At 57.3% G+C, this 25,386-nt stretch overlaps 1 protein-coding gene across 1 annotated transcript; it reads right to left on the minus strand.

The window, feature by feature from the left end:
* Positions 1–826: 826 nt before the first annotated feature.
* CRKL (CRK like proto-oncogene, adaptor protein) lies at positions 827–19,496 on the minus strand. The gene is made up of 3 exons (XM_006065575.4): positions 19,179–19,496; positions 10,511–10,973; positions 827–3,338 (listed from the first exon to the last, which is right to left on the minus strand). Exons 1-3 carry the CDS (start codon positions 19,487–19,489, stop codon positions 3,204–3,206), a joined length of 909 nt encoding a protein of 302 aa, XP_006065637.1. The 5' UTR covers positions 19,490–19,496; the 3' UTR covers positions 827–3,203.
* Positions 19,497–25,386: the final 5,890 nt, after the last annotated feature.

Here is a 25,386-nt window from a genome sequence, read left to right on the forward strand (position 1 = left end):
GGCCTTGGGTGCTGGGCAGCTCTGGGTGCCCACCCCTTTTGGACCTGAGCTTCAACAGTGGGTCTCCTGCTGTTCCATGCCGGGAGGCAGGGGCACAGGCTGCCTTGGGCTCCGAGCCTGGGGCACTGGTCCGAGTGTCCCCAGGGCAGCAGGCATGCGTGAGGATGCCCCCAATCTCTGCAGCCCCCATTTGGACACGGGCCTCACCCTCCTGCTGGGGAGCCTCAAGTGGGGGGCCAGGACCCAGGCCCTGACACCTGCCCACCCTGCGGGGAGGTGGCTCCATTTGTCAAGGGCTCCCGCCACGGGGAAACCCAGCCCTGTGCTGCCGAGTTTGTGCCCTCTCACACTTCAAGGACTCTTCACAGGCATCCCCAAGACCTGCCGCCTTCCGGGACCAGAGCCGCGGTCCTAGAGGCACAGCGTGAGATGGCCAGGTACCCCCGCCTCTGCAGACCTCACACTGGGCCGTCTTGACACACAGGTAGGGGCAGGGATGGTGCGGGCCGCGGGCTGCGGGGCCATCAGGAGGTGGGCCCCGCCCCAGCTGGAGGCCAGACAGGGAGGCGTGGGAGTCAAGAAAGGCAGCCGGGTCCCTGCCCTGCCCTGGGACGCTCTGAGGCCAGGTTGAACATCAGACGCTCTGACGCCCTCAGCCCAGGGTCCCCGGGGGTGCCAGGCCTGGAACTGCTGCCCCCATCTCCCCCCACCGGGTCCGGGGCTGCAGGGCTGGGTGCCGAGCGCAAGCAGCAGGTGGCCACTGCTGCGCGGCCGTGCTGGGGCGGGAGCGCCTGCAGGCAGCGCTGAGGAGACACGGACACAGAGCCACGGCCAGCACCGGCGGTGCACGTTTATTGAGACAATGTACAGACAGGCCATGGAGACACGGGGCTGAGGCTGGGGCCAGAACGCAAAACGGAGTACAAAAATAAAAAGGCACTGATCTGTTAAGAAAAGACACTCCATGTGTTCTAAGAATATAAGTCATTTAATACTGTTAATTTTATAGCACAAAATAAAACAAGCTATGATCCCCAAAAATAATTTTAAAAGCTTACACAGAAAATATTATTGCCTGAAGTTTATGATCTTTAAGTTACAGGTCGAAGAGTTTGTGTTGTGTGGTTGTCACTTTAAAACACACGTGAAGGCCGTCGAGGCAAGGCCACAGCGCCTCCTGCAGAGCCCCAGCCCGGCCCGGGGGACGCCCCTCAGCCACGGGCGCGCCCAGCCCCGGGGACGTGGACCTGCACCCCAGCGCTGGAGGCCGGGGGAGCTTGGGGGTGTCTCGGGCTCTGTGTAAGAGCACTCAGGACTCACTCGTTTTAAGAGATTAATGAACACAACATTAAAGGATTAAATTATAAACCCCTGGCTCGGCAGCATCCCTTTCCCAAGTGAGATGTTCACGCCCTCACGAGCGCGGGGCCCCCTCCTGGGCTGCGTCTCCGGGCGGAGCGGGCGGGCAGGGGTCACGGAGAGCCCGCCCAGGGTGCGCTCAGGGCCACACTGTCAGGGCCTCGTCCAGCTGAGCTGCTGAGGGGCACACACAGGGCAGAGCAAGTGGCCACGCAGAGCAGGCCCTGGGGGCCGGCACCTCTGAGGATTCCTCCGGTCTCTTCCTGGGGCAGTCTTCTCAGACCCGCAGGACCCGGGGCAGGGTGAGGCGGGCAGCCGTTTCCCATATACTGAGTGTAAAGAGACATTTCCCTGATTTAAAAGCTGACAAGGTTCGGAGTCACAGGCTCTGCTTTGGCCCACGTCCAGAGCGCAGAGCTCAAGGCTCAGTCCACTCTGGGCTCCAAATCTCAGGGCAGCCGCGGAGACGGGCACCGGCATAAGGACGCGGCACATGCCAGCCCTAGGCAGAGGTCCTGGCACGGCCACGCCACTAGCCACAGGTGAGCAGCGGCTGGACTCACAACAGGAGGCGGCGGCAACGGGCAGCCTGGAGCGGAGGTGACCACGGTGCCCAGGGATGAAGAGGAGCCCAGCACAGCCTCTCATGAAGCCACAGAGGGACAGGGCCACATGAGCAACGAGACCAGGAGGCGACGGCCACCCCCGACTGCAGAGCTGACAGAGAGCCCAAGAGCAGGGGCCTGCTGGTTCTGACCGCAGAGAAACTGCTCCCACCCTCATGATCCCTGAGCCCGGGGTTCTGCCCCAGCCACAGAAGACTGGAGGGACAGGACTTAGGCTGCGACCCCAGCCGGGGCTGCGGGGCGCATTCTAGCAGAGGACTGTCTTCACTGGGGCCCACAGGGCGGGCACAGGGCCTGTGCGGAGGTTCCACCCGGCCGGCCGTGTGCTGTGGGATCATGTGAACAGACCTCGAGCATCCGACAGGGACACCGAGCGCAGGGTGGGCGCTGGCTCACCTCCCAGGCCCGGGGCCCGCATGCGGTCGTGCTGGGGGGCAGCTGGCATCGGCACCCGCGCCCTCAGGCTGCTGGGCGAGCGTAAGGCCAGGCAGAGCCGGGCTCGGTGAGCAGGCGAGACTCCGGAGTGAATTCAACTGCTGAGAAAACCGGGGCCCATACTTCCCAGGGCTGCCTTCACGGAAAGGCCACTCCTCCTCTGCCGGCAGACAGGGTGAGCCCCCAGCTCTGACGCCTTTGGCCATGTCGTCCAGGAGGCTGTGCGCACAGCGGGGAAACGCAGGGCCACTGGGGGGCTGCTCGGTCAACTCCAGACATGACGACCGCTGCCTCGGGGCTCTGTCCCTCCTGCTCCCACGGTGATAGCCGCTCATCCCTGATCTCATCACAGAACCTAACCTGCTACTTAAACACCTCTTCAGAACAAACAGGCCTAATTAACGAAGCCTTCCAAAACCAAACAGAGGGGGAAAGAAAGAAAAACCAAAAGCCAGACGTGGAGAGTGCAGGGCAGTGGCCCTCTCCTGCAGAGCCTGCGCCCCGCTTGTCCCCGGGCACAGCCCCGCTGCCGCGTCCAGGCCAGGGGGCACCTTCTCGCCCCCACGAGCCTCCACCAGTGTTTCCAGTTTATGATCCAGCGACTCTACGATCAGCTACTCTGTGACAACACGACTATGATACAATGCGGGCAGCCCCAAGCACACCCGGGCGGGGCCACCGCTGCAAAGCCGAGGTGGGCAGCGCGGGGCCTGCCCAGAGTGGGCTTCCCCAGCGGGAGGAGACAGACGGGCGGGACGAACAGCAGGTGCGGGGTGGCGGCGGTCACTCGCTCTCGTCCGGGTTCTGGGGGTCGATGATCTTGACGTGCGTGAAGGGGAAGAGCCCTTTGCGCCCGTTCACCTCGCCCTCCCACTGGCCGTTGATGTTCATCCTCGTGACCTTCACGATGTCACCCACCTGCCGGGGAGAAGGGGGACAGAGTCAGTACTTCCTCCGAAAACCACTCCCACACACGGTGCCACTGAAGGGTCCGACTCGGTTCTCAGGACTCGCTCGTCTCCCGGGCGCTACGACTGGGACTGTGAGTGTGCACGGCCCCCAGGATGGGCTCTGACGCGGCCCCTGCCTGGACTGGCCGCCGCCGCCAGGGGCAGCCACCACCCGGCTCTCGGAACAGCTCAGCCCACACAGGAAGCGTACGAGGAAAGCCAAAGCCCCCTGGCAGCCCGCTCCAGGGGAGGGCGCGGCCGCCAGCAGGAACCCCCCTCGGCCAGAGGCCCGGAGCCACGGGGCTGCCCTGCCGTCAGGGGGCAGCAGCTCTGCTGGTGGGCCCCCTCCAACGCCGGCCGCAGGCCCACAGGCTCCAAGGAGGCGCGGGGGTCAGGCGGGGGCTCAGCCTCGTGGATGCTGTTTACGAAGCTGTCAGAGGCGGGTGTGGGCGCTCCTGCCTGGCTGGCTGCTCACCGGGTCCCTCCATCTGCCCCGTGTCTGACGGAAGGCCCCGGAAGAGCAGGGCCAAGGGCGAAACCCAGCATGCACCGCTCGCCCCAAGGACACGCCGAAACGAGCGGGTGGTGGGGTGCGCACGAGGCTCCATCTATTGCTCATGGCGTTTCCAATGTTTTCTGCCCCTGTAACAGGCACCCCCCTCGACTGCCTTCTTCATTCCGGTAGTTCCCAGCTTTTTACGAACAACCTTGTATTATTTCATTTGGGAAAAAGCACCTCCTGCTAAAGCTACTGTCCGAGCCAGCTGGCTACTGGCCTCAAGTGACCAAAGACCCAGAGCTGCCAGGTAGGGTGAGGAGCCCCCACACCACGGCGCCTGAGCACAGGGCCCCAGGTGGGCAGGTGCTGGACTCTGAGAAAGGCGGTGTGTTTTCTGAGGCGGATGTACAGAAGGGAGGACGCCTCTGAAACAGTCATCTGCGTTACTGCACATCCAGGGCTCAAAATGCAGCAATCGTGTTTAAACAAACGCCAGGCGTCCCAGACGAGGAAAAGCACGCTGCACAGAGACCCTAACCGCACAGACTCCGAATGTATAAAGAGCTCCTAAAAGCCAACAAGCAAACAAGCCGACTTGAAAATGAGCAAAGGTCCTGACCTTCATTTTCCCAGAGAAGATACAAAAATGGCCAAGAGGCACAGGAAAAGACCCTTCAAGTGACTGAAATCAGAGAAGTCACAGCCACGAGCTGCCACCTCACAGCCCTCAGGGCGGCTGTGGTAACTCTAAAAAGAAGGAAAGCAGCAGGTGCTGCTGAGGCTGTGGACTGTAACCCCGGCCAACTGCTTGTGGGACTGTAGGCTGGTGTGGCCGCTGTGGGAAACAGTTTGGCTGATCTCAGAAGGTGAACAGAGCAACCCAGCAATTCCTGTTAGGCAGATACCCTGGAGAACTGCCAGGCCTTCCCTGCTGGCTCAGACGGTAAAGAATCCGCCTGCAATGCCAGAGACCCAGGTTCGATCCCTGGGTCAGGAAGATCCCCTGGAAGAGGGAATAGCAACCCAACCCAGTATTCTTGCCTGGAGAATCCCATGGACAGACGAGCCTGGAGGGCTATAGTCCATGGGGTCGCAAAGAGTTGGACATGACTGAATGACTTTCACTGGAGAACTGAAAACAGGTATTCACACAAAAAACCCTGCATGGACATGTTCATCACGCTGTCCTCAGAAAGAGGAGGCAGGGCCGACGCTCATGGCCATGACCTAGTGAACGGCACACAAAGCCGGCGCACCTGCAGAGGCTGCTGCTGGGCCACAAGCAGAGTGAAGAGACTCGCTGCATCACAAGCCTCTGTGAGATGAGCCAGATGCAGACAGAGGTCCCACGTTCACGAGGCACCCAGAACTGGCCGATTCACAGAACAGAAGGTGGGCCAGAGGCTGCTGGGGCGAAGGACACGGTGGGGCGCTCCCGCTTAACGGTCACAGAGTTTCTGTCCAGGGCGATGAAAGGTGTTGGGAACAGACAGTGGTGGAGGCTGCTCGGCACTGCACGGTTAATGCCACTGACGCGCGTGCTTAACCCCGGCAATTCGTCACACACAGCGTGTGTGTGTTCAGTCGTGCCCGACTCTTGTGACCCCCACAGACGGTAGCCCACCAGACTCCTCTGTCGGTGGGATTTTTCCAGGCAAGAATATGGGAGTGGGTCGCCATCTCCTTCTTCAGGGCATCTTTGCAACTCAGGAAAAAGATGAGTGATGTAACATGCCAAAGCCCTCCGGGCTGTGCACGTTCCGTGCATAAACTGTATCATGTGTGAATCCTACCTCAATAAAGCTGCTGAGAAATGCCGCGGGCTGAGCCCTGGCTCCGCCCCGTGCCCACCACGAGACCGCCAAGCTCGAGCTCGAGTGCATGAAGCAGAGCAGCTGCAAGCATTACCGTACGTGCCCCGTGAAGCCCCTGGCTGGCACACCTCCCTGCACAACAGCTACGGCCACATACGGAAGACCGAGGCCAGCATGACGACCAGTCTGTCTGAACCGCAGCAGGGTCCCAATTTCACGGTCCTCTCACCCAATTTCCATATGAATAAAGAGGAACAATATTCCCCAATTCACAGCCCAGTGAGAAAATGGTATGCCAGAAGAGACAGCTACCTCAGGGACGGATTCCTAAAGCCGGACGCTGGGAAGGACCACGACTCAACGTCAGTGAGGGTGCAGGCGGCACCCGGGGGCACCCCGCCAGGCTGGCTCCCGCTACAGACCCGCATCTCTGGGCGCACAGGAGCGGCTGAGGGAGGCGCGGTGGTCCCGGGGCTCAGAAGCTCCGCCCACGTGGGGCAAACCCAGACTCGCCCTGCGGCCAGGTCCCACCCATGACAGAGGCAGAAACTGCGGACATGAGCCAATTCTGACCAATGGAGCAAAAGCAACCGGAGGAAGCGGAAACCTGGGGATCCCTAGGCCATCGGCGAAGGAAGTGGCACCACACATGGGCCTCGGAGACAGAAAGGCCAACTCAGAAGGTTCTGAGACCAGATGCAGTCCAGCATTGAGGGGTTTTCAAATGGGGGACAGACAACCCGAGAGATGCCAACACGGCAACCGGAGAGGACCCGAGGGGGCGGGAGCGGGCATCCTGGGCACGCCAGCGAGCTTGCGGAGAGCGCCCGATGAAGGGCGTCCTCCTGCCGACATGGACGGGCGGCCATGGGCTGACGGAGCCCGCTGGCAGGCAGGACAGGCCCGTGCGGGCCACCTGCTGCAGAGAATTACATCACGGGATGCTGGCATCCTGACAAAGCGTCAACTCTCTTGGTTTCTGCTCCAACAGGGACGTTGGCAAATTCTATAAAACATACACAGTGAGCTTGAGACCACACCTGGACACAAGTAGCAAACAGGGGGTTTATGAGGATTTAGGGGGAGATGGTTCTGGAAGGCTGCATGGGCTCAGTCAGGGCCAAGCTGCACCAGACCAAGCTCACTGTCCTCCCCTCGAGACGGGGCCTCATCAGGAGGGGCGCAGAGGAGGCTGTGGGCCACTCGTCTGTGCTGCCTGCAGTTAACACGAAGCCGCACGTTGTCACCGGGACTTGAGACCAGAACCCTCAAGAGGGACCGCTGGAGGGGACACAGCGAGGCCCGCGCCCCCGGCGAGGCAGGAACAGCGTGAGCGGCTCTCCCAGGTGGGTACCTCCGGACCGTCCACACAGGCAGAGCCAGTGCCGCCAGACTGTCCCAGGCTCCTCGAGGACCGGCCCCCGTGCCCCGAGCACCCGGTGAGCCCCTGCTGACGGATGGAGGTCTGGAGGAGTCCACGGCGAGGCCAAGGGCCGCCGTGGGGACTGCAGCCCCAGGTAGACGGGCACGCGCCAAGCCCTCCTGGGCGCCCATCAGTGCCGAGGCCCCGCTCCGTCCAGGGGCCCCCGCAGACTGCAGCCTCTACCCCTCCCGCCACCACTCCGAGGCCCGTTCAGACCCCAGACAGGCTGAGTGCACCCGGGCCAAGCACAGCTCTGAAGGGCTAACAGATTTCTTCCCTTTAGTTTCAGGCCAGGAAACCTGGAATACGAGCGTGTGAGACTGGTATCTTTACACGGAGACTCGAGCATCTGCCCCCAATAACTTAAAATCGATCAGTAAAAAGGGAAGCTGCCTGTCGGCAGGCTTCACAGTCTCCGTCTTGTCCGCCTGGCCCTGTGATACAGAAGCAGCCGCGTCCAAGAGTCGGTCTCTGGCCCAGCACCCAGCACCTCCCCCAGCTGCAGCCACACAGGTGTGTTCTCCTGTTCCCAAGAGCTCCTGCTCTGCCAGGAATGCCTTGTCCCGCTTCACCCAGTCAGCTTCAAGGCTCAGTTCGAGGGTCACCTCCTGCAGGAAGTCGTCCCAGACCACACCCCCCACCTTCCCAGCTGCTCCCTCCATCTCCTGGACTGACTCCATATCATCACCCACAGCTGGCTCCTGCCTCCAAGCTTCCAACAGGGGAAAGCTCCTTGGTGGCAGGACCCTACACTATAAGGCACCCCTCAGAGCTTGGACGTGTGACTGGATGAGTAAGGAACCACCGTGTACCGTTCTGGCTTAGAGGTGTAAGAAGCTTGTCCAAGACCACCCCCAGGGCAGCCGCTGGGCCAGAGGACACAGCTCGGGCTGCAGGTGAGCTTGTAGCGGCCCCGGGGCCCTTGTTCCAAACACTCTCTTCCACCAAGGATCCCTCTTCGGAAAGGCCAACCCTGCTGCCCTGAAGCCCCTCCAGCCCTGCTCCGCCAGGCATGGGAGGTCCCTCTTCAGACTGAATCCAAGGGGCAACAGAACCAAGCGTCTGATCAAAGCCCTCTCTTAAGACAGTGCTTTACGGGCAGGAATGTTCTTTCAAAAGTCAAGTTTCATAGAAAAAAACGTGACCTACTTCGGGCAGTAAAGCCCACCTGCAGCGCCCTCTGTCACAGCGGCTCAGAGGGAATAGCGCCGCCTCCAGTGCGGCACGTCCTGCCCTACTTGCCTCCCCTTCTAGTTTAATTTTACCACTTCTCCTGGTGGCCTGATTGTACGTGTCCCAAGAGGGCTCAGGACAGGCACCAGTTTTAGAAGATAAGGTAGATCACAAAACGCTTCTTTACGGCCTGGCCCAGGGCCCCCGTAAACACACAGAGCAGACCTCACTGTGCAGTGGGATCTGGCGAAGGCCCCTTCCTGGTCCACGACGCCCTCCGGGTGGATCAGCGAAGGCGGCCGACCGGGCGGGCGGCGTCACCGGGAGCCTGGGGCGTGCAGGCCTGTCTCTGGGGCCCGAGGCTGGAGGAGCAGCGGCATGGCTGCGAACACAGGTGGTCTCACAACCAGCTTCCTTCTCCCCACCCTGGTCTCCCCAGGGCCCGTCTACGCATCCACTCGCCCAGCTGCGAGCGGCACCCCCTACAATCCCCCACCCCACTGCACACTCCAAGGAACAGAGGGGATGGGGTTTCTACACCGCACACCTTCCAGTCAGAGGTCAACAGGCAGGCGTCCTCAAGGGAGTGTGGCTTTAAGCCCTGGCTCAAGTAAGAACGCAGCTCCTGACTTCCTTTAGGGTCTGGCATTCTGACTGGGAGCCCGGACTCCCGCTCACCCCTGTGTGCTGACGGCCCGCTACACAGCACAACCCTGAGCCTAGCTCCTGGCTCCCCTGGGGTCTGCGGGGGTGCTCCCAGAGCCTGAACCCTCACAGAAGCCAGCAGCCTGTTGGCCCGGCCCGGACAGTGGGGGCCTCCCTGCCTCCTGTCGGCCCCTCCCGGGAAGCGTCACAGGGCCCAGGGCTCCCCTGCCGCGGGGCTCTTCCTTTCGGACGAGCATGAGACAGAGAAGTCACCTCGGGCTCCGAATCAAGCCTCCAGGGGAAAGTTCACTGGGTAACTCTTGGTCCAAAACATCTGAAGATAACCAGTGAGAAAAAGCAGGAGAACCAGGGTTCCCATCGAACCTGCAGCGGGCTGCGAGGAAGCCGCAAGGCGCCCACCCCACGGTGGCCTCGGGGTGAGCGCCTGGCTCCGCAGGAGCTGTGTCTCAGGGCCTCCACACGCGCACGTGACCATATGATGATCCTCACGCTGCGGTGGTTCACGAGTTACCAGCAAACAAAGGCACAAGGAGCCATGGCACCAAACCCCAATTCTAGGACAAGGGTCTGCAGGGCCCGCCGCACCTTAGGCACAGGTTCAATCTGTGCTCGGGGAGCAACAAACTCCGTTCCAGACCCTCTGTCCGCAGGCCGCCATGGCGTCTGTGTTCACACGGGGTTCCCTGGGCGCACCAACGTCTCACCAAACTCCTACCTTCTGCAGTTTATCCCCCCAACACACACCTCTTTGTATTTTGACAAGCCACAGTCATACATTATGCCTTGCAAGAGCCTTTGTCCTCTTATAAGGCAATTCACAATTAGAGAAACATAACTCGGTGATTAAAACATTAAAGTTCTCTTTCTCGCTGTTATAATTTACAAAATCTCAAGTAAGTGAAGCCTGAGACGCTGAAACATCCTTCCCCTGCCCAGCTCAAGAGGAGTCCACCTGTATTTATGTTTTTCAACTGCTCACAGCGTTAGAAACGTGGAGCTGTGTGTCCAGCTGTGTGTTGATTTCACCTCTAGGGCGTGGGTCTTTCTTAACCACTGTCTTCCCTTACTGCCTGGAGAAGGAAATGGCAACCCACTCTGGTACTCTTGCCTGGAAAATCCCATGGGCAGAGGAGCCTGACAGGTTCCAGTCCACAGGGTCAGAGAGAGTCAGACATGACTGAGCGACTTCACTTCCTTACTGCAAAGAAAACCAACTGTTCTGAGACCACACCTGAGGCCCTGAAAGCAGCACAGAGCAAGGCAGCTACCGTGGGGGAAGCGGGGATGGCAAAGGACATGGGGCCGCGTGGGATCCTCACTGTGGTCTTCACGACCACCCAGCTCTCATCCCCGTCAGTTTAACCTTAAATGAGCAGTCCTGGCCTTAGAGAAACAAGATTACAGACAAAACCTGAGGAAATTTCCTGGCGGTCTGGACTCCGCGCTGTCGTTGCTGAGGGCCTGGGTTCGATCCCCAGTTGGGGAGCTAACATCCCCGAGGGCCACAGCCAAACCCCAGAAAACCCAAGTGTCAAAGCCCAAAGACCCAGCCGGGCAGCCTTTACCTCTAAGGCCAGGGCGGTCTTGTCGTAAGCACAGGGCACGCGTTTCTGAATTGCTTTCGCAAAGACAGGTCCGTTCTGTGTGGACGGCAGGGGGCTGACCGCGGCCCCGGGGGCGCCGGCGGCCGGTGGGGGCGCCGTGGTCTGCGGCTGTGCGTATGCGTGGGCGGGCTCGGGGACCCCGTAGCTGCTGGAATTCCTGTTCCCGGGCTTGCCCTGGGCCGAGGCCCGCACGAGCTTCTCTACGTAGGGCACGGGGATCATCCCCACCCGGCCGTCCTTGTTCCGGGCGCTCCACCACTGCTCCTCCGGCTTCTCGACGATCACCAGGATCTCGCCCTTCTTGAACGGCAGGTCCTCGGCGTCGTTCCCAGGGAAGTCGTACAGAGTCCGCACGTACTCCAGGGTCTCCTCCGCGGCGGGCAGGCTGGGTGCGGACACGGAGCCCACCGGCGGGCTGGGGTACCTGCAAGGCGAGAAAAAAACACTCTGGGTGGAGACTCACTCTGTACCAGCGTCTGCCAAGCTTTGTGAGTGAGGAACGACTCGCCTCCCTCTCCACGTCGTCATGGAGAAGGCCCCGTGCCTGATGGACTTTCTCGAGTTGAGCACAGCAGGAGTTCCCGACTATCCTGACCGCGGCGCCTCCGCCCGTGTCTCACAGGCCCCTCTCGTTTACACACGCAGACGCCTGGCCTTTTTAAAATCCCCACTAAGTTCAGCTGAGCCTTCCTGAGGCCCGTCACGACCACCACACACTCTTCCTCCTGGTCCTCACCTGGGGCTGGCGTCCTGCACGCCTCCCCAGGCACCCAGATGACAGAGCCCTCAGGGCCCTCAAAATACAAAAACTGGAAAGGGAGTGTGCACTTGCGTTACGAAAAAAGGAAAAAAAAAGAAAAACCACCACCACGCTGCATCTCGTATGGGAATCACCACCCGAGCCCCACGTTTTCACACAAGCTCAGAGGCGCGTGCCCTGCGCTGAGCACCGCGGCCCTCAGGGCTCCCGGGAGCCAGCCCCCGCAGGCGGGAAGCCCCTGGAGTGAGTCAGAAAAGCAGCCCCCTCCTGGAACGCCCCTTCCTCAGGAATACCGTGGAGGTCTCCCTCCACCTAAAGAGTGTCTGGAAAGTTGCAAATACATGATGTTTGGGGAAAAACAATTTTGCCGTGAGCAATTCCCCCCTCTTAGCTTTTCTGAAGCCCAAGCTACTTGAGGAACTTCCCCGAGTGAGTGTCTCCGCCTCTTGGGGTGCAGCTGTGCAAGCCGTCTCCGAGCCAGGCGAGTGCTAGGGCAGGACACGCTGCTGACCCACCGGCTGCGGCCCTGTGTCCCCGGAGAGGGCGGCCTCCCCCTTCTCCCCAGTGACCTGAACAGCTGTTTCACAGAACATCACAACATGGCCTCCTACACCGAACCATTCTAATTTATAGAAAGGTCTCCTTAAAAGAAAAGAAAAGAAAAAAGAAAAGAAAAGAAAAGAAAAGTGTCAACGTGTTACAATAGCAAAAAAAAAAAAAAAACCGAAAACAAAAGAGAAAAAGTCCCCAGCCCCTGCCCTAAGGTGGCCAGTCGCCCCCCGCCCGCGCCTGCTGGGGCGGTCTTCCTGCAGCATGGCCCCTCCACGCGCCTGCCCTCGGGAGCCTGCTGCGAGAGAGCCGCCGTGCCTGGACGGCCCTGCCTGTCACCATCTATGACGCCATCACATACTCCTGCACGTCATCTCCCTGGACTGTGTTCCTGGTAAAGGCCCGGTCCCCGCATTAAATGCACTGACATTCTCACGGGCCTCAGGACACTCTGCCGCACCACCCTCCAAGCACAGTCATTTGGCAAAACGCAGATCTTTCTGATGTAAATGATGCGCTGCACAGCAGTCAGGACGCCTCGGTGGCGAGCAGCCTGATGAAACACCTCCAAGGCCTCATTACTTGAAGACCCTGACAACTGAGGGAAACTGCTTAGCACCAACGTATCCGAGAAAGCAGCAGGAGCGGCCTCGGTGAGAAGGCGCTGACGCCCACGGCTGTTGGCGTGGTCTGAGGCCTCCTCACAGCACCCCCGGGGAGCGCGCCCGGCGCGTGGCCCCAGAGCACTCACCCCGGCCTGGAGGCCTGCGGGCCGCACGGATGCTGCGACAAGCCCGCAGCAGCTCCTGCCCGGCCCGAGCCCCGGCCAGCGCCTCACTCCCAACCGCCCGATGTACACCCCTGCTCCTGTCTCAAGGGCCACAGAGGCTCTGTGAAAATTTTCCCCAAACCTCAGAGACTACCAAGAGCGCTCAGCTGCACAGCAGACCCGCTGAGGGTTTTTACTGTGTACACAGTTCAAAGTGAGAAGCAGGGAGTCCCACAGCACAGGGCCTGAGGACGCCAGAGCAGCTTCAGCGAGGTTAACACTAACAACGTCCATCTACCCAGGGACCTGCAGGCTCGACTAAGAGCTCAGGGGGGAGACGATGAATTGAAACCAAGCTCCTGTTCCCAAGACTGCAGACGTCATCCTGGCAGACTGGAAGGCAAAGGAGTGCACATGGCATCCATGTGTCACAAGCTGATGGGGTCAAGTTTCGCTAAGGGTCAGGGGACAACCAAGCGGTGCTGCACAAAAAGCCAAACACGAGCTCCCCAGGTGGCGCAACGGTAAAGAGCCCGTCTGCGTCGCAGGAGATGCATCAGATGTGTGTTGGATTCCTGGGTCAGGAAGATCCCCTGGAGAAGGAAATGGAAGCCCACTCCAGTATTCTTGCCTGGAGAATGCTACGGGCAGAGAAGCCTGGCGGGCTGCAGTCTATGAGGTTGCAGAGAGTCAGACACGGCTGAGCACGAAAGACCTCGTGGAAGATGGGCTTACGAAGGTGCTGGTTCTCAACCAGAAAGAGGCTGGACACCAAGGGTCCAGAGGCACCCCCTGCGGGCTGCCCACAGCCAGCCAGGCCCTCCCTGCACTGCTGCAAAGGGCTGGCGCCCCGTGGTCCACCAGCTTCCTGTGGACTTGCCAGAGCTTTTCACAGAACCCTTAAACAAGCACACCAAGGTTCTTAGCTCCACTCCACTACACAAAATCCATCAGAGTCTGGCAGAGGGCTCCGCAAACCACAGCGTGCAGGCCCACAGCCCACAGCCGGTCCGAGCGGGCGGGCCGTGACGGCTTCAGGGCCCACAAAGCTGACCAGCAGGCCCTTCCCTGAGGAGGGGGCACTGCTCACAGCTTCTCCAGCGCGACGCGGTGGCTTCTTCTGGCTCAGTGCGAGTGCAGACATCGCCACGCGTGACAGGAGACCAAACTCCCAGCCACACCCCGACACCAACTCGCCCCTCCACCCCATTCTCTCCAACTCACGTTTTCACCCCAGCCCCCCGCAGAGATGACGCAGGACGGTGCGGGCTCAGACACAGCGACCACCACAGACCCGCTGCCCAGAGAAGCAGGACACAACAGCGGAGCCAGCCCCTGCGCCCCGTCCTCCCGCATCTGTCCCGTGACCAGGGCTGTAAGCGGCACCCAGCACACACGGGGTCCCAGGCGCAGAGCGCGCTCCCTGCAAAAGCCGGAGGACGCGCCTCAAAAGCCCACGGGCCGGCCGCCTGCACGCGTAAACCACAGGTCAAGCATCTTCAGCTTTAACAGTGTCTAACACAGCAAAGCAATCAACTGGCCGGACAGATTTTCGAAGGCCCCGGGGTGAGGATATGGAAGACTCACTCCTGCTGCTGTATCAAAGAGCTCACAGCAAAAAGGCGGAAAGCAGGACAATGGTACAAGAGCCCACCCCAGGAAGGCCGGCGATACGGCCGTCCAGTCAGAGGGCCCGGGCAGGCCTCCGCACCCACTCCTGCACCCCGGGCTCTCACTCTGCGCCCACAGCTCCTCTGCGGATCCTGCCGCTTCCACCTGGGCTCAGACCCAAATCTGGCTATTTAGCCCTAACAAGCCCCCAAAAGCCGAGCCCTGCCTGGCTCCCTGCTGCAAACCCGCATCCCTCCCCCAGCCCTGCCTCTCATCGCTCACCTGAGGCGCCGTCCAATCAGCCTGAGGCCACACCTCTTGCCTCACCTCCAGGAAACTGCCCAGAGCAGGGGGCCCCAGCAGCTTCCTCCTGGATTCCCCACACAGGAGACCTCAGTCCAGCTTCTCACGCTCCCTTCTCCCGAGACAGCCCTTAATTCATGCCACACTCCAGACTCTCCCCACCCTGACCCACCCTGGAGCAGGCTCCAAAAGTAAAAGCTGACCACGACAACTCTCTCCTGAAAGACTCGGGAGCGCTCCCACTGCTGAAGGCAGGCACCAAGTGCAGGAGGCCCGTCGCAGCTGAGCGGCCTTCCTTCAGGCCTGCGGTGCCTCCTTCGCAGCAGCCACAGCAGCCCTTCCACCTCTCACACCAGCCCGCACCCTTCAATGGCCACTCCACAGAGCACCTTCCCTTCCAGCCCTGCCTGACCCCCGGCTGGCCATCCACGGTACTCTCAGGGAGCTGAGCTTGTCAGCAAGGCCGCAGTTTACTTCTACGACGAGACTGGAGTCCAGCGTTGCGCTCTGGTACAGTGTAGGCCTCAACACACTGAAATTCCTGCTAGAACTACGATGCCACAGACAGAGAGAAGCCTCTCCCCCAGGCCCCGGTGAGTCTGTTCCAGACAAGGAAGCCCCGTGCACCACCCAGCTTGCAGCCGGGCCCTTTTGCCTCAGCACGGCCATCATCCCAGACTAGCAGCCCCACCTCGCTGGTCAGGACCTCGGCTCCGACTCTAGGATAATCTTAATTCCCACCAACAAAGCACTGCCCCCTTTTACTTATCCGAAGGAAAACGCTTTTGCCTGAGTGAACCTCAGAAATAATCCAGTCCAACTGTTCAGATCAAGAGAATCATCCCTAGATAAAACGTTCTCTGAATCTGAGTCTCAAACGAGAGAAAGTCACAGGTCAGACGACTGTCAGCACTCTAGGCGCCACGGGGACAGAATTCCCGCCTGGCTGAGGTTCCATCCGGCGTCACGACGGTTCTGTTCCCATCTAAACTGAACTTAGGGGATTTAAGCTACCGGTAAGGAGAAACTCAAAGGTTATCCATAGTGCTGAATTCTATGTTGATTGAAATCAGTTAATGCTCCTCTTCTACCTGCTCCTCCTAATTACAAAAGTCCAAATGCTCCCTTAAACACCCAGCTTGCGGCAGTGGGAGAAGGCGTGGCCTCTGCCAGGCAGGCCTGAGTGTCCCCTCTGGGCAGGCGCTCAGGTGAGGCTGGGCATCTTTTCTGCCCTCACAGTTGCTGACTGTACCAGAGGACCTGGTCTTTAAAGTCAGCAACCAGGAAGCTCTGAAGAGCCTGACGGGGAGTGCTGAGTCAATGTCAGATCTGTGCTACCAGAGCGCGCTGTGAGCAATATGGATTGAGTTAGAAAAAGGGGGGGTGGGGGTGGGGGAGGTTCCTCTGTGAGTCAGTTGCCTCAGTTTTTTGCATCTTTGCTTCTCATGGTTTTCCTCCCAAACATCATATAGCTACATAAGCTACAACTGGAAAATTTTTTAAGTGAAGCGACCTATGCAAAGCACACTTTCAATTTTCTAAACCGTGGGAAAATGTACTTTGTGTCTAAACTGAATCCACTCAGAAGCCTGAACCTCTGCTGTTAAACTGGAAACAGCCTCTACTAAAACAGACAAAAGCCCAGGAGCGCTTACCTGACACTGAATATAGCAGGGTCTTAGAAACGTTTACACTCAAGGAAGACAGAGGTGAGAAGGTTCTGTTAATCATACAGTTTTTAATATGAAAGTTGCACCATGTGTGGAAAAAGAACCCTTTAAAATCTGTCATTGAAAAGTCAAAAGCCACTGACACACCTTTTGTGTTTAAACGTAAGCTCCAAGACAGAAATGAAGAGTACAACTCAAAAGACAAAAGTACAAGATAATCCAGAGGACAGACAGCTACAAATATACCAAGTCATCCTGTCTCTTCCTTTCTCTTCCCCGTTACCCCCTCCCATCAGCAACTTATCTCCAAACCACAGCCGTCCATCAGTCTTTGTCAGTCAGTCTACGTAATGTCTCTACAACAGATGGACACATGGACGGACGGACAACTCATCAGTCGTCATCATCGTGACCAGGATTGCGGTAACGGCCCAGGTCACTTCCTGACTGCAAACTCCTTCCCTGGCACCCCGCTTCCTTCCTCTGACCGTCCAGCGTGAGCTGCCTCTGCAGAGCCACCCCCGACACTGCCGGCCCCACCCGGGCTCCCCTTTCGGTTCCCCCTTGCGCTGACCCTACTGCCTCAGGTCAGCCCCTCCTACTGGACCCTCAGCCTGCGTGGACTTTCTCTACAACACCCACGAATGCTGTATTCTATTTACATTTCTCCTTTCCAGCCTGTCTCACTACCATCCAAGGTCTGTGATGAAGAAAGCAGGTCTGTCATCCCTCTTTCCCAGTACGTATCACTGGGATGTAACTCTCCTATAATGTCTGGGGGGACTTCCCTGTGGTCCAGTGGTTAAGACTCCAAGCTTCCACTGCCAAGGGCTCGGGTTTGATCCCTGGTCAGGGAATTAGGTTCCCACATGCTGCACAGCCAAAAAATAAAAAAGTTATTCCCCCAACAAAAAAAGAGAAGATCAATTCTTAAATTCTGAGGAAGCCATAAAGTTGTCACTTTTTACTGAGCAAAATGGACCCCAAAAAAGAACACTAGCCAAAGCGCAAGCAGCTCTGGCTTCAGGAGCTCAGTTCTGAGGCCTAAAAGAGCCTAACCACTTCATCCACCCTGCCTGGGGCGTGAAAGCACATGGCCTGATTTCTGCATTTGGCCAAAGCTGGCCCAGCCTTGTCTTCTATACTAGGTGAGTAATAAATACATCACCCAAATCCATGGATTTCTGGCTCAGGGAGAGGCAACCCAGATTCAGTGTAACAAGGTAAATCCTGCCAGGATCTAATTCAACCGGCGCAGTGACAGCCCTCGGAGACACCAGGGAAAAGGAAAAACTCAACGGCAGCAGGACGCCCGGGGCAGAGGGCACAGGGGAGGAGAAACAAGCAAAGCTGACCCGAGGCGGGGGCAGTGTCAGGGAAAGGCCTCGAACGGCAGGGAGGCGCTGCCCAGGTGAGGGGCGGGTGGGGCCCGAGCAAAGGTCCAGGGGTGTGAGTGGGTGTGTAGGGCGGGCTCCCCGGAAGCAGCGGGAGGGGGTGAGGACAAGCATCTGGGAAGAAGCACGAAAGGGAAGCTGGGGGTCGCGTCTGTGGGCACTGGGAAGCCAAGGCCGCACCCCTTTCTCTCCACCAAGAAGGGGCTCGAGTTGCTCCCTCACAGCTGCACTGAGGTGCCCGGTGCGTGGCGAGGCTCAGCCAGTGCCTGAGAGGAGCGCTGGGAGAGGCGAATGCATTTGAAGTCTCGTTGCTGCGGGTGCTGAGAGCCCCTCCGGCCTCTTACACTGGAATCACGTTGTGCTGAAAGCTGACTCTAGCTACCAGGCTCTTCGGGGACCTGGAGGCTTCGCCAATCAGATTCGTGGTGTCTGGGTCTTTGTTACACAGTATCTGATTTATAATCCCTTTCTCCCAGCTTTTAAAGTCCATTTAGTTCAGCAGTTAATCTCCTCGTCATTACAGCATGAGGGCTTTATTTCCTCTCTACCTCTAGTCCACAGAAGCATCCAGCTCCTTTAACATGACAGCTTCTAATGTTCAGAGCTGAGACTACTATCTGGTCAGCAGATCTCTAAGGTCAGAAACATCTCACCCTGAAAAAAATCTGTATTAGCACCCTGTCCTTTTTAAGCAAACGCTTAAAAAAATAAATACCTTTTATTTTTAAAATCCTAGGCCATCTCTTCAGCTCAAGTTTTGCATAATTTACACAAAAGAAGCCTCGAGCAAAATATTAAGGCAAATAAGCAAATGAAAAAGGGTTGCCTAATGCTCAGTGTCAATCTGGGTTATTTTAAAATAGATACTAAGTCATTCAACTCAATACAAAAAGTACATCTGAAATTCAACTAGGGTAGAATCTTGAGTGTCGTTCAAAATTTCCTCTTAGTAACATTCTAGACTCATTCCACCTTGGAATTTAACCAAATGGATTTCCAGTCCATTAAGGGCCCAGCTTGGGGGAAAACTATAAAAAAAAAAGAAAAAAATTCCTCGTTCAAGCCGACCTCTTTTACAGTATTTTCAGTTAATGTATTATAAAATAGAAGCCTGGCTTATTTCAACCCTGGCACCAGGGTATCAATATATGGCCCTGATATTTCACAGTTAAAGGTATTTTGTTTCTAACTGCGAAGGCATTTTCATCTCTCGAGTTTCCAAAGGCTGCAGTCCAGGAGGTCCAACGGTGGAGTTGAGAGAGACCTTGAAAGGTGTGCAAACTCGGGGAGGGTGGGGGGCGGGGGCAGGGAGGGACCCGCGGGGCGGGGAGCCGAAGACTAGCTTCAGATTCTCAATCCGCGGTCCAACACCGGCTTCAAGACCGGTAACAAAACCCTGCTTCAGCAGGTAATTTACACCGAGGACGTGACGAAAGGCAAAAAGCAGGGCACTTCTAACTGGGCACCCGCAGCTCAACCTGCCGGGTCAGACGCACCGGCCTCATCCACGGCGACCCAAGATCGCGACACCGCGCGCAAAGCTCCCGGCCCGCCGCCCGCGCCCCCCGCGCACCTGGGCGCCGGCTCGATGAGCGTGGTGGTGTCCAGGTAGTGGATCTTGTAGAACTCCAGCAGGGCAGGCAGGTGGTCGAACTCCTGGTCCCCGATCTTGAAGCGGCGGTTGGGCAGCGAGTTGATGATGTAGTGGGACACCCGCGAGTTCTCGGACACGGACAGCACGTAGTCCCCTGGGCAGGTGGAGGAGTCGCGGACGAGGAACACGCCGTGGCGCTGGCCCTGGAGCCGGGTCTGCGCCTCCTGGCGAGACACGGGCCCCATGTACCAGGCCGAGCGGTCCGAGGAGTCGAACCTGGCGGAGGACATGGCGGGCCGGGCGCTGGGGCCGGGCGGGCCGCGGCTGGCTGCTCTCGCCTGCGCTGGAGACGCTCCGCCCGGGGCGGCTGCGGGCCGAGCGGGCCTGCGGCTCACCGCGCGCCTACAGGGCCGCGCCCGCGTCTTCCTCGCGGCCGCGGGCCCGCAACATCCTCCGGGCCGCCGGCCTGCTCCGGGGCCGCCTCACGGGCCGAGCCGGCTCCGGGCGCGGGCCCAGCCGAGCGCGGCGAGGGCCGCTCGCGGAGCCTCCGGTCAGTCCTGGCCCGGCGCGCGCCGGCCCCGCGTCCCCGCCGCTCCGCACCGAGCCCCGCGGCCGCGCCAAGCCCCAGAACCCCCGGGAGCGCCGCGCCGCCGGGGCCGCCGTGCCCAACCCCGCTCCCGAGAGCCACAGCAACAAAATGGCGGACGCGGGAGAAGCGGCCGGCCACCTCCCCCCGCCCCTCAGCGCTCTGCGACTGCGCACGCGCGGGCGCCCGCTCCCGGCGGCCGCTGGGGCCGCCTCGTGACGTCACGCGGCGCGGCCAATCGCGAGAGCGGGCGTGCGCCGCTCGTGCGCGCCCCCGCGCTCCCTCCTGGGCCCGCCAGGGGGCGCTGCGGGGAGGCGGTGCTTCTAGAACCCGCTCTGGGAACAAAGCGGGGAGTGCAGGCCAGGTCCGGCCCCCGGGCGCGGCTGCGGGCTGACCGCAGCCGGGCCGGCCAGGTTAAGGGGGTGGCGGAGCCGACCGTCGCTGGTGCTCAGATGGTGTCTGGCGAAGCTCCCGGGTCCTTTCGGAGCCCTGCCGCCTTGGCCCCCCAGGATCCCACCCCTCTGGGTGGGGTCCCCACCCCAGAACCCCCGGCCCCTGGCCGCACCCCCATCCGCACTGGACCGTCCGTTTAATGGGAGCGGGGTTTGGTGCGCCTTGTTCAGCTCTGGGCCTGGCGCTTCTTCGTCCCACCCTAAGCTGATCTCAGATCTGGGTGGAATGAAGGCCTGTTGAGGAACACCCCACCCCCACCCCGCAACCCGGTAGAGGAGAGAGCGCCTGTCCAGAAAGGCATTGGAGCCCTTGTCTAGACTGCTGGTCAGCCGACTCTCATTGCTGGGTTGAGCCTGTCCTGCACTGTAGGTAGGGCAGGGGTCCCCAGCACGGCGGAGCTGCTGTAATAATAACAGAAATAAAGTGCACCGTGAAAGGAACACGCTTGAATCATCCGAAACCATCTCCCCCTGACCCAAGGAAAAACTGTTCCACGGAGGGGTCCCTGGCGCCCAGAATGTTGGGGACCGCTGTTGCAGGGTGGTGGGTGATGTTCCTTCTGGGGTAAACTCAAGGGGAATTGTCACGGTCTAGTGCCTTTTGTGACTCAGCAAAGCAGGTTTTCAGCTTCCGAGTCGTGTTACTTTCAGGCACGATTTGAATAGCTCAGAATTTGAAGAGGAAGGCTTGGGTTCCAATCCTAACCTGACTTACCAGTTGACTGTATCATTCCTTGTATTTTTTTCATTTTCTAATATTTATTTTTCTTTCAGTTTTATAGAGATATAATTGACATACAGCACTGTATAAGCTTAAGGTGTACAGCATAATGGTTTGACTTGCTTACATCATAAACTGATTATCACAATAAGTTTACCTATAGATACAAAATTAAATACAAAAAAAATGTTTAGTGAGCATCTCAAAGATACAAAATTGTATCTCAGAGAAGTTATCCTAAGTTGTATACTTTGCAAGAAGTACTCAGGGAGGTCTTTTGAAGTCCAGGGCTCATTTCAGTGTTACACAATTATTGCCTGTAAGTTAGTCCATTTTGCTTGCTTTGCTGATAGGAAAACTGAGGCCCCCCGAGGTAGATTCTAGCACCGGAAAGGAATGCCGATCTTGGAATAGGGTGGATCTGTCCCCCAGTTTGGATTTCAGATACCATCACTATTCTGCTGCAAAAGTGCCATGCTCGCATCTTTAAAAATTCCTCTTAAAGATGAATCAAAATACCTCTCCTGTTGCTTCAAAATACTCCAGTGGGGAATACTGTCTGGACTGGATAATGGTGAAACAAGCATGGTCTTTTTTTTTTTTCAGCTGCAGCCTGGGGCATGTGGGATTTGAATTCCCTGACCAGGGATGGAAGCGTGGAGTCTTAACTGCTGGACTGCCAGGGAAGTCCCAAGAATGGCCTTGTTGATCATTGTTGAAGCTGGAGATGTGAAGTGTTTGTGTGCATGTGGCGGGGGGAGCTATTAATTATATTATTCTACTTTTGTATATGTTTGGATTTCTTTACAATAAAAATAATTAAGTAATTTCTTATTTTTCCTTAGCACAGCTGAAACAAGCTTAATTTTTTCCCCCCAAAAACAGCCTAGATACTAAGAGGTAATGAAATGGAAATGAATGCACAAAGGACAAGAAGCTTTAAAAAGGGGCCACAACATAAGATTTGTGATTCTGCTTTAGCTTGCTCTTCCCCAGGTTTCCAGATAGCATTGTACTTACTCTCCTCTTCTAAGATAGTTACAGTTTAGACTCAAAGCATTGACAAGGCTTTTCGAGCAACTTGCCAGGGTTCCTGTCCCTGAGGCTGCCTCTGTACTGAGGACTCACCGCCGACTCTTTTTTGGCCTCGCCAGGCAGCATGCAGGGTCTTAGTTCCCTGACCGAGAGTCAAACCTGCACCCCCTGCATTGGAAGCACAGAGTCTTAGCCACTGGACCACCAGTGAAGTCCCCCCACCAGAGAATTTTTTAAAAAATTATTTGTTTTACTTTTCTGTACGGAGTCTTTGGCTGCACGGTTTTCTGCAGTAGTGGCGAGCGGGGCTCCTCTCTAGTTGTGGCGTGCAGGCTTCTCCGCGGTGCCTCCTGTTGCAGGGAAGGGCTCCAGAGTGCAGGGCACAATGGTCGTGCCGCTCGGGCCCAGCCGCTCCATGGCCTGTGGGATCTTACCAGATCAGGGATCAAACCCATGTCTCCTTCACTGATAGGCTGATTCTTAACCCACTGAGTCACCAGGGAAGCCCCCACCCCACCCCACTGACTTCTGATTCTCCCCTGTCTGGTCCAGCCCTGCAAGTGATGGCTAAGGCCAGACGGTCTTCCCAGGTTGCTGCCTTACTGAGGACCCAGAAGAACAGTGTCTGTCCCTTCTTCCTGCCCTAGATTCTTTGCTGGCAAAGATACTAAGGTAGAAGAGGCCTGACTGTGTAGAGGGCTACGCAGCAGGTGTGCTCACCGCACCGACTTGATCGGGCCGGTGGTCCTCAGGTGCGGCCTCCACGAGCACAGCTTGGCCACTGCCTGGATTAGACTCGTCCTTGGAGACCCTCCTCTCCCTCTCACCCTGCAGTTCTCCGTCACTACTCCCCCATGCTTCACATATGTTTCCAAATTTTTCTCCCTAAAACAAAAGAGGAGCTTATTGGTTGTCTTCCTTCCCCCCCTCCTGTTAGTTTGCTACTTCAATACTAACAAAAGAATGTCCACATCCCCATTATAATTTCCCATGACGCACTATTTAAAATATCAACGTGCTAATCTCTTCTTTCCCAGGGGGACATCTCAGCACGAGGCTTGGCTGCTGTATTTGGAAGCTCTACGGACCCCTCTAGAAAACACTAGTCAACTTTACTTCAGTATCTTAAAGTCTGGTCATGGTTCCCCCTGGCATTTTCTAACCTGGTTTTAATTGCCCTGCCACCTCTTTCATAAAATATCCATTTTCTCGGACTTCCCTGGCTGTCCAGTGGCTAAGACTCTTTGCTCCCAATGCAGGGGGCCCAGGATGGATCCCTGGTCAGGGAACTAAGATTCCATGGACCGCAACTAAGGGTTCGCATACCAGACTGCAGATCCTGTGTGCTGCCAACTTAGACTCGACACAGCCACATAGGTAAATAAATTATTTTTTTTAAAGTTCACTTTCTTGTCACTTGAGCTGAAAGGCAGCTTGTCTTGTTTCTCCTGATTTCAGAGCATTCTGGAGTGCCTTTAGTGAAATTCCCTGCTGCTGCTAAGTCACTTCAGTCGTGTCCGACTCTGTGTGACCCCATAGACGGCAGCCCACTAGGCTCTCCTGCCCCTGGGATTCTCCAGGCAAGAACACTGGAGTGGGTTGCCATTTCCTTCTCCAATGCATGAAAGTGAAAAAGTGAAAGTGAAGTCACTCAGTCGTGTCCGACTCTTAGTGACCCCATGGACTGCAGCCCACCAGGCTCCTCCGTCCATGGGATTTTCCAGGCAAGAGTGCTGGAGTGGGGTGCCATTGCCTTCTCCAGTGAAATTCCCTAGAGGCACACTGATTCCCTTTCGTTCCTTCTCGGTCAGTGCTGTGCAACCCTTTAGACCGGGTGTCCCCAAATTTTCCTCTAAAGATCCAGATAGTAAATATTTAAGGCTTTGCAGCACAAAGAGGAAAATCAAGAAATATTATGTAATCTTGCTGCAGCCTCCTGCTCTTCCTCCCTGGCTCCAGTAGAAAATCATGGAAAATGGGAGCATCTTAACACCTCAGGGGATCTGCACCCCGTTTTTATCAATCTGGAACATTCTCTCACCTAATGAGAAAATTTTTCTGAGATATTTTAAAAGGAAGTTCAAAATATCATAGTAGTTGAGTGTAACTGTTTCATCATCCAAGTACACTAGCGAGAATAATGGAATTCATTTGGGATTGGTGTCCCCTAACATTGAAACGCTGACCTGCCCGTGCCGAGTGAGATGTGATTAGGCTGTTTCGTCTTTGACAATGTCTCGCACCCGGATGGTGCTGCTGACGCTGCACGATTTCAATGGCGCATATTTACTGGGCGATGAAAGCGAAAGAGTGAGTCGCTCAGTCCGCTTCAGCTCCGTGCGACCCCGTGGACTGCAGCCCGTCAGGCTCCCCTGGCCATGGGATTCTCCAGGCCAGAACACTGGAGTGAGTACCCATTCCCTTCTCCGGGGGATCTTCCTGACCCAGGGATTGAACCCAGGTCTCCTGCGCTGCAGGCAGATCCTTTGCCGTGTGGAGGCACCGGGGAAGCCAGATGGTGGGACGGTGTGTGCAGAATCCTCCGAGATTCTTTTCTGAAAATTTGTCTTTTAGCTTGTTGTTATCAATTGCAGATTAATCATCTTCAACTGAAGTTTGGATGGGAACTCCTGAATTGCCCAATTAAATAGATTTTGAAATATGGACGTCTCCATTGCGCTTGGCATCAAGGTCTGCAACTCCCGCTGGAACTGTAGCTACAGCTGAGAAAATACATCCGATGCAAATCTGTGCGGGAGTGAGACCTTGCTGCTGCTTCTAACCGCGACAGCACAGCAAGTGTATAAACCAGCTTAACATTCCTTTTGATGCGAAACAATATTACTTCTTGTCAGAATGCCTTTGTCGCAGTATACATTTCACACACAGGCACTGTTTGCCCTGTCATCTCATTCTATTTTACCCGCTGAGCTCCACAACTTAGACGGCTCTTCGTTCCCTGAGCGGGACCGGACCCAGGCCCTCGGCAGGGCAAGGGCCAGGAGGCCTCAGGGAACATCATTTTAATGTCACTGCTAGACAGAAAATTGCAATCCCGAGTTCCCCTTTCCTCACACAAAATGAAAACCTCAAAAGCCACTCGGAAAGCACCAACACTTCCTCCTCAGGACCCTCTGTACACATTTCAGGTTCCTCCACATCATAATAGCAGGTCCCCGTGGGGTCGCAGAGAGCTGGACATGAGTGACTTAGCATGCACATGGACACCATGCTTCTGAAAATGAAGACTTTAAAACAATGTAATGTATTTTTGGCTGTACTGGGTCTTCGTAGCTGTGCAGGCTTTTTCTCTAGCTGCAGTGCTCGGGCTTCTCATTGAGGTGGCTTCTCTTGAGAAGCCAGAAAATGGCTTGGTGGTGGTTGCTCTAGGGC

Source organism: Bubalus bubalis, chromosome 17 (genome assembly GCF_019923935.1).
Source record: "Bubalus bubalis isolate 160015118507 breed Murrah chromosome 17, NDDB_SH_1, whole genome shotgun sequence".
In the NCBI taxonomy this organism is placed as follows: Eukaryota; Metazoa; Chordata; class Mammalia; order Artiodactyla; family Bovidae; genus Bubalus; species Bubalus bubalis.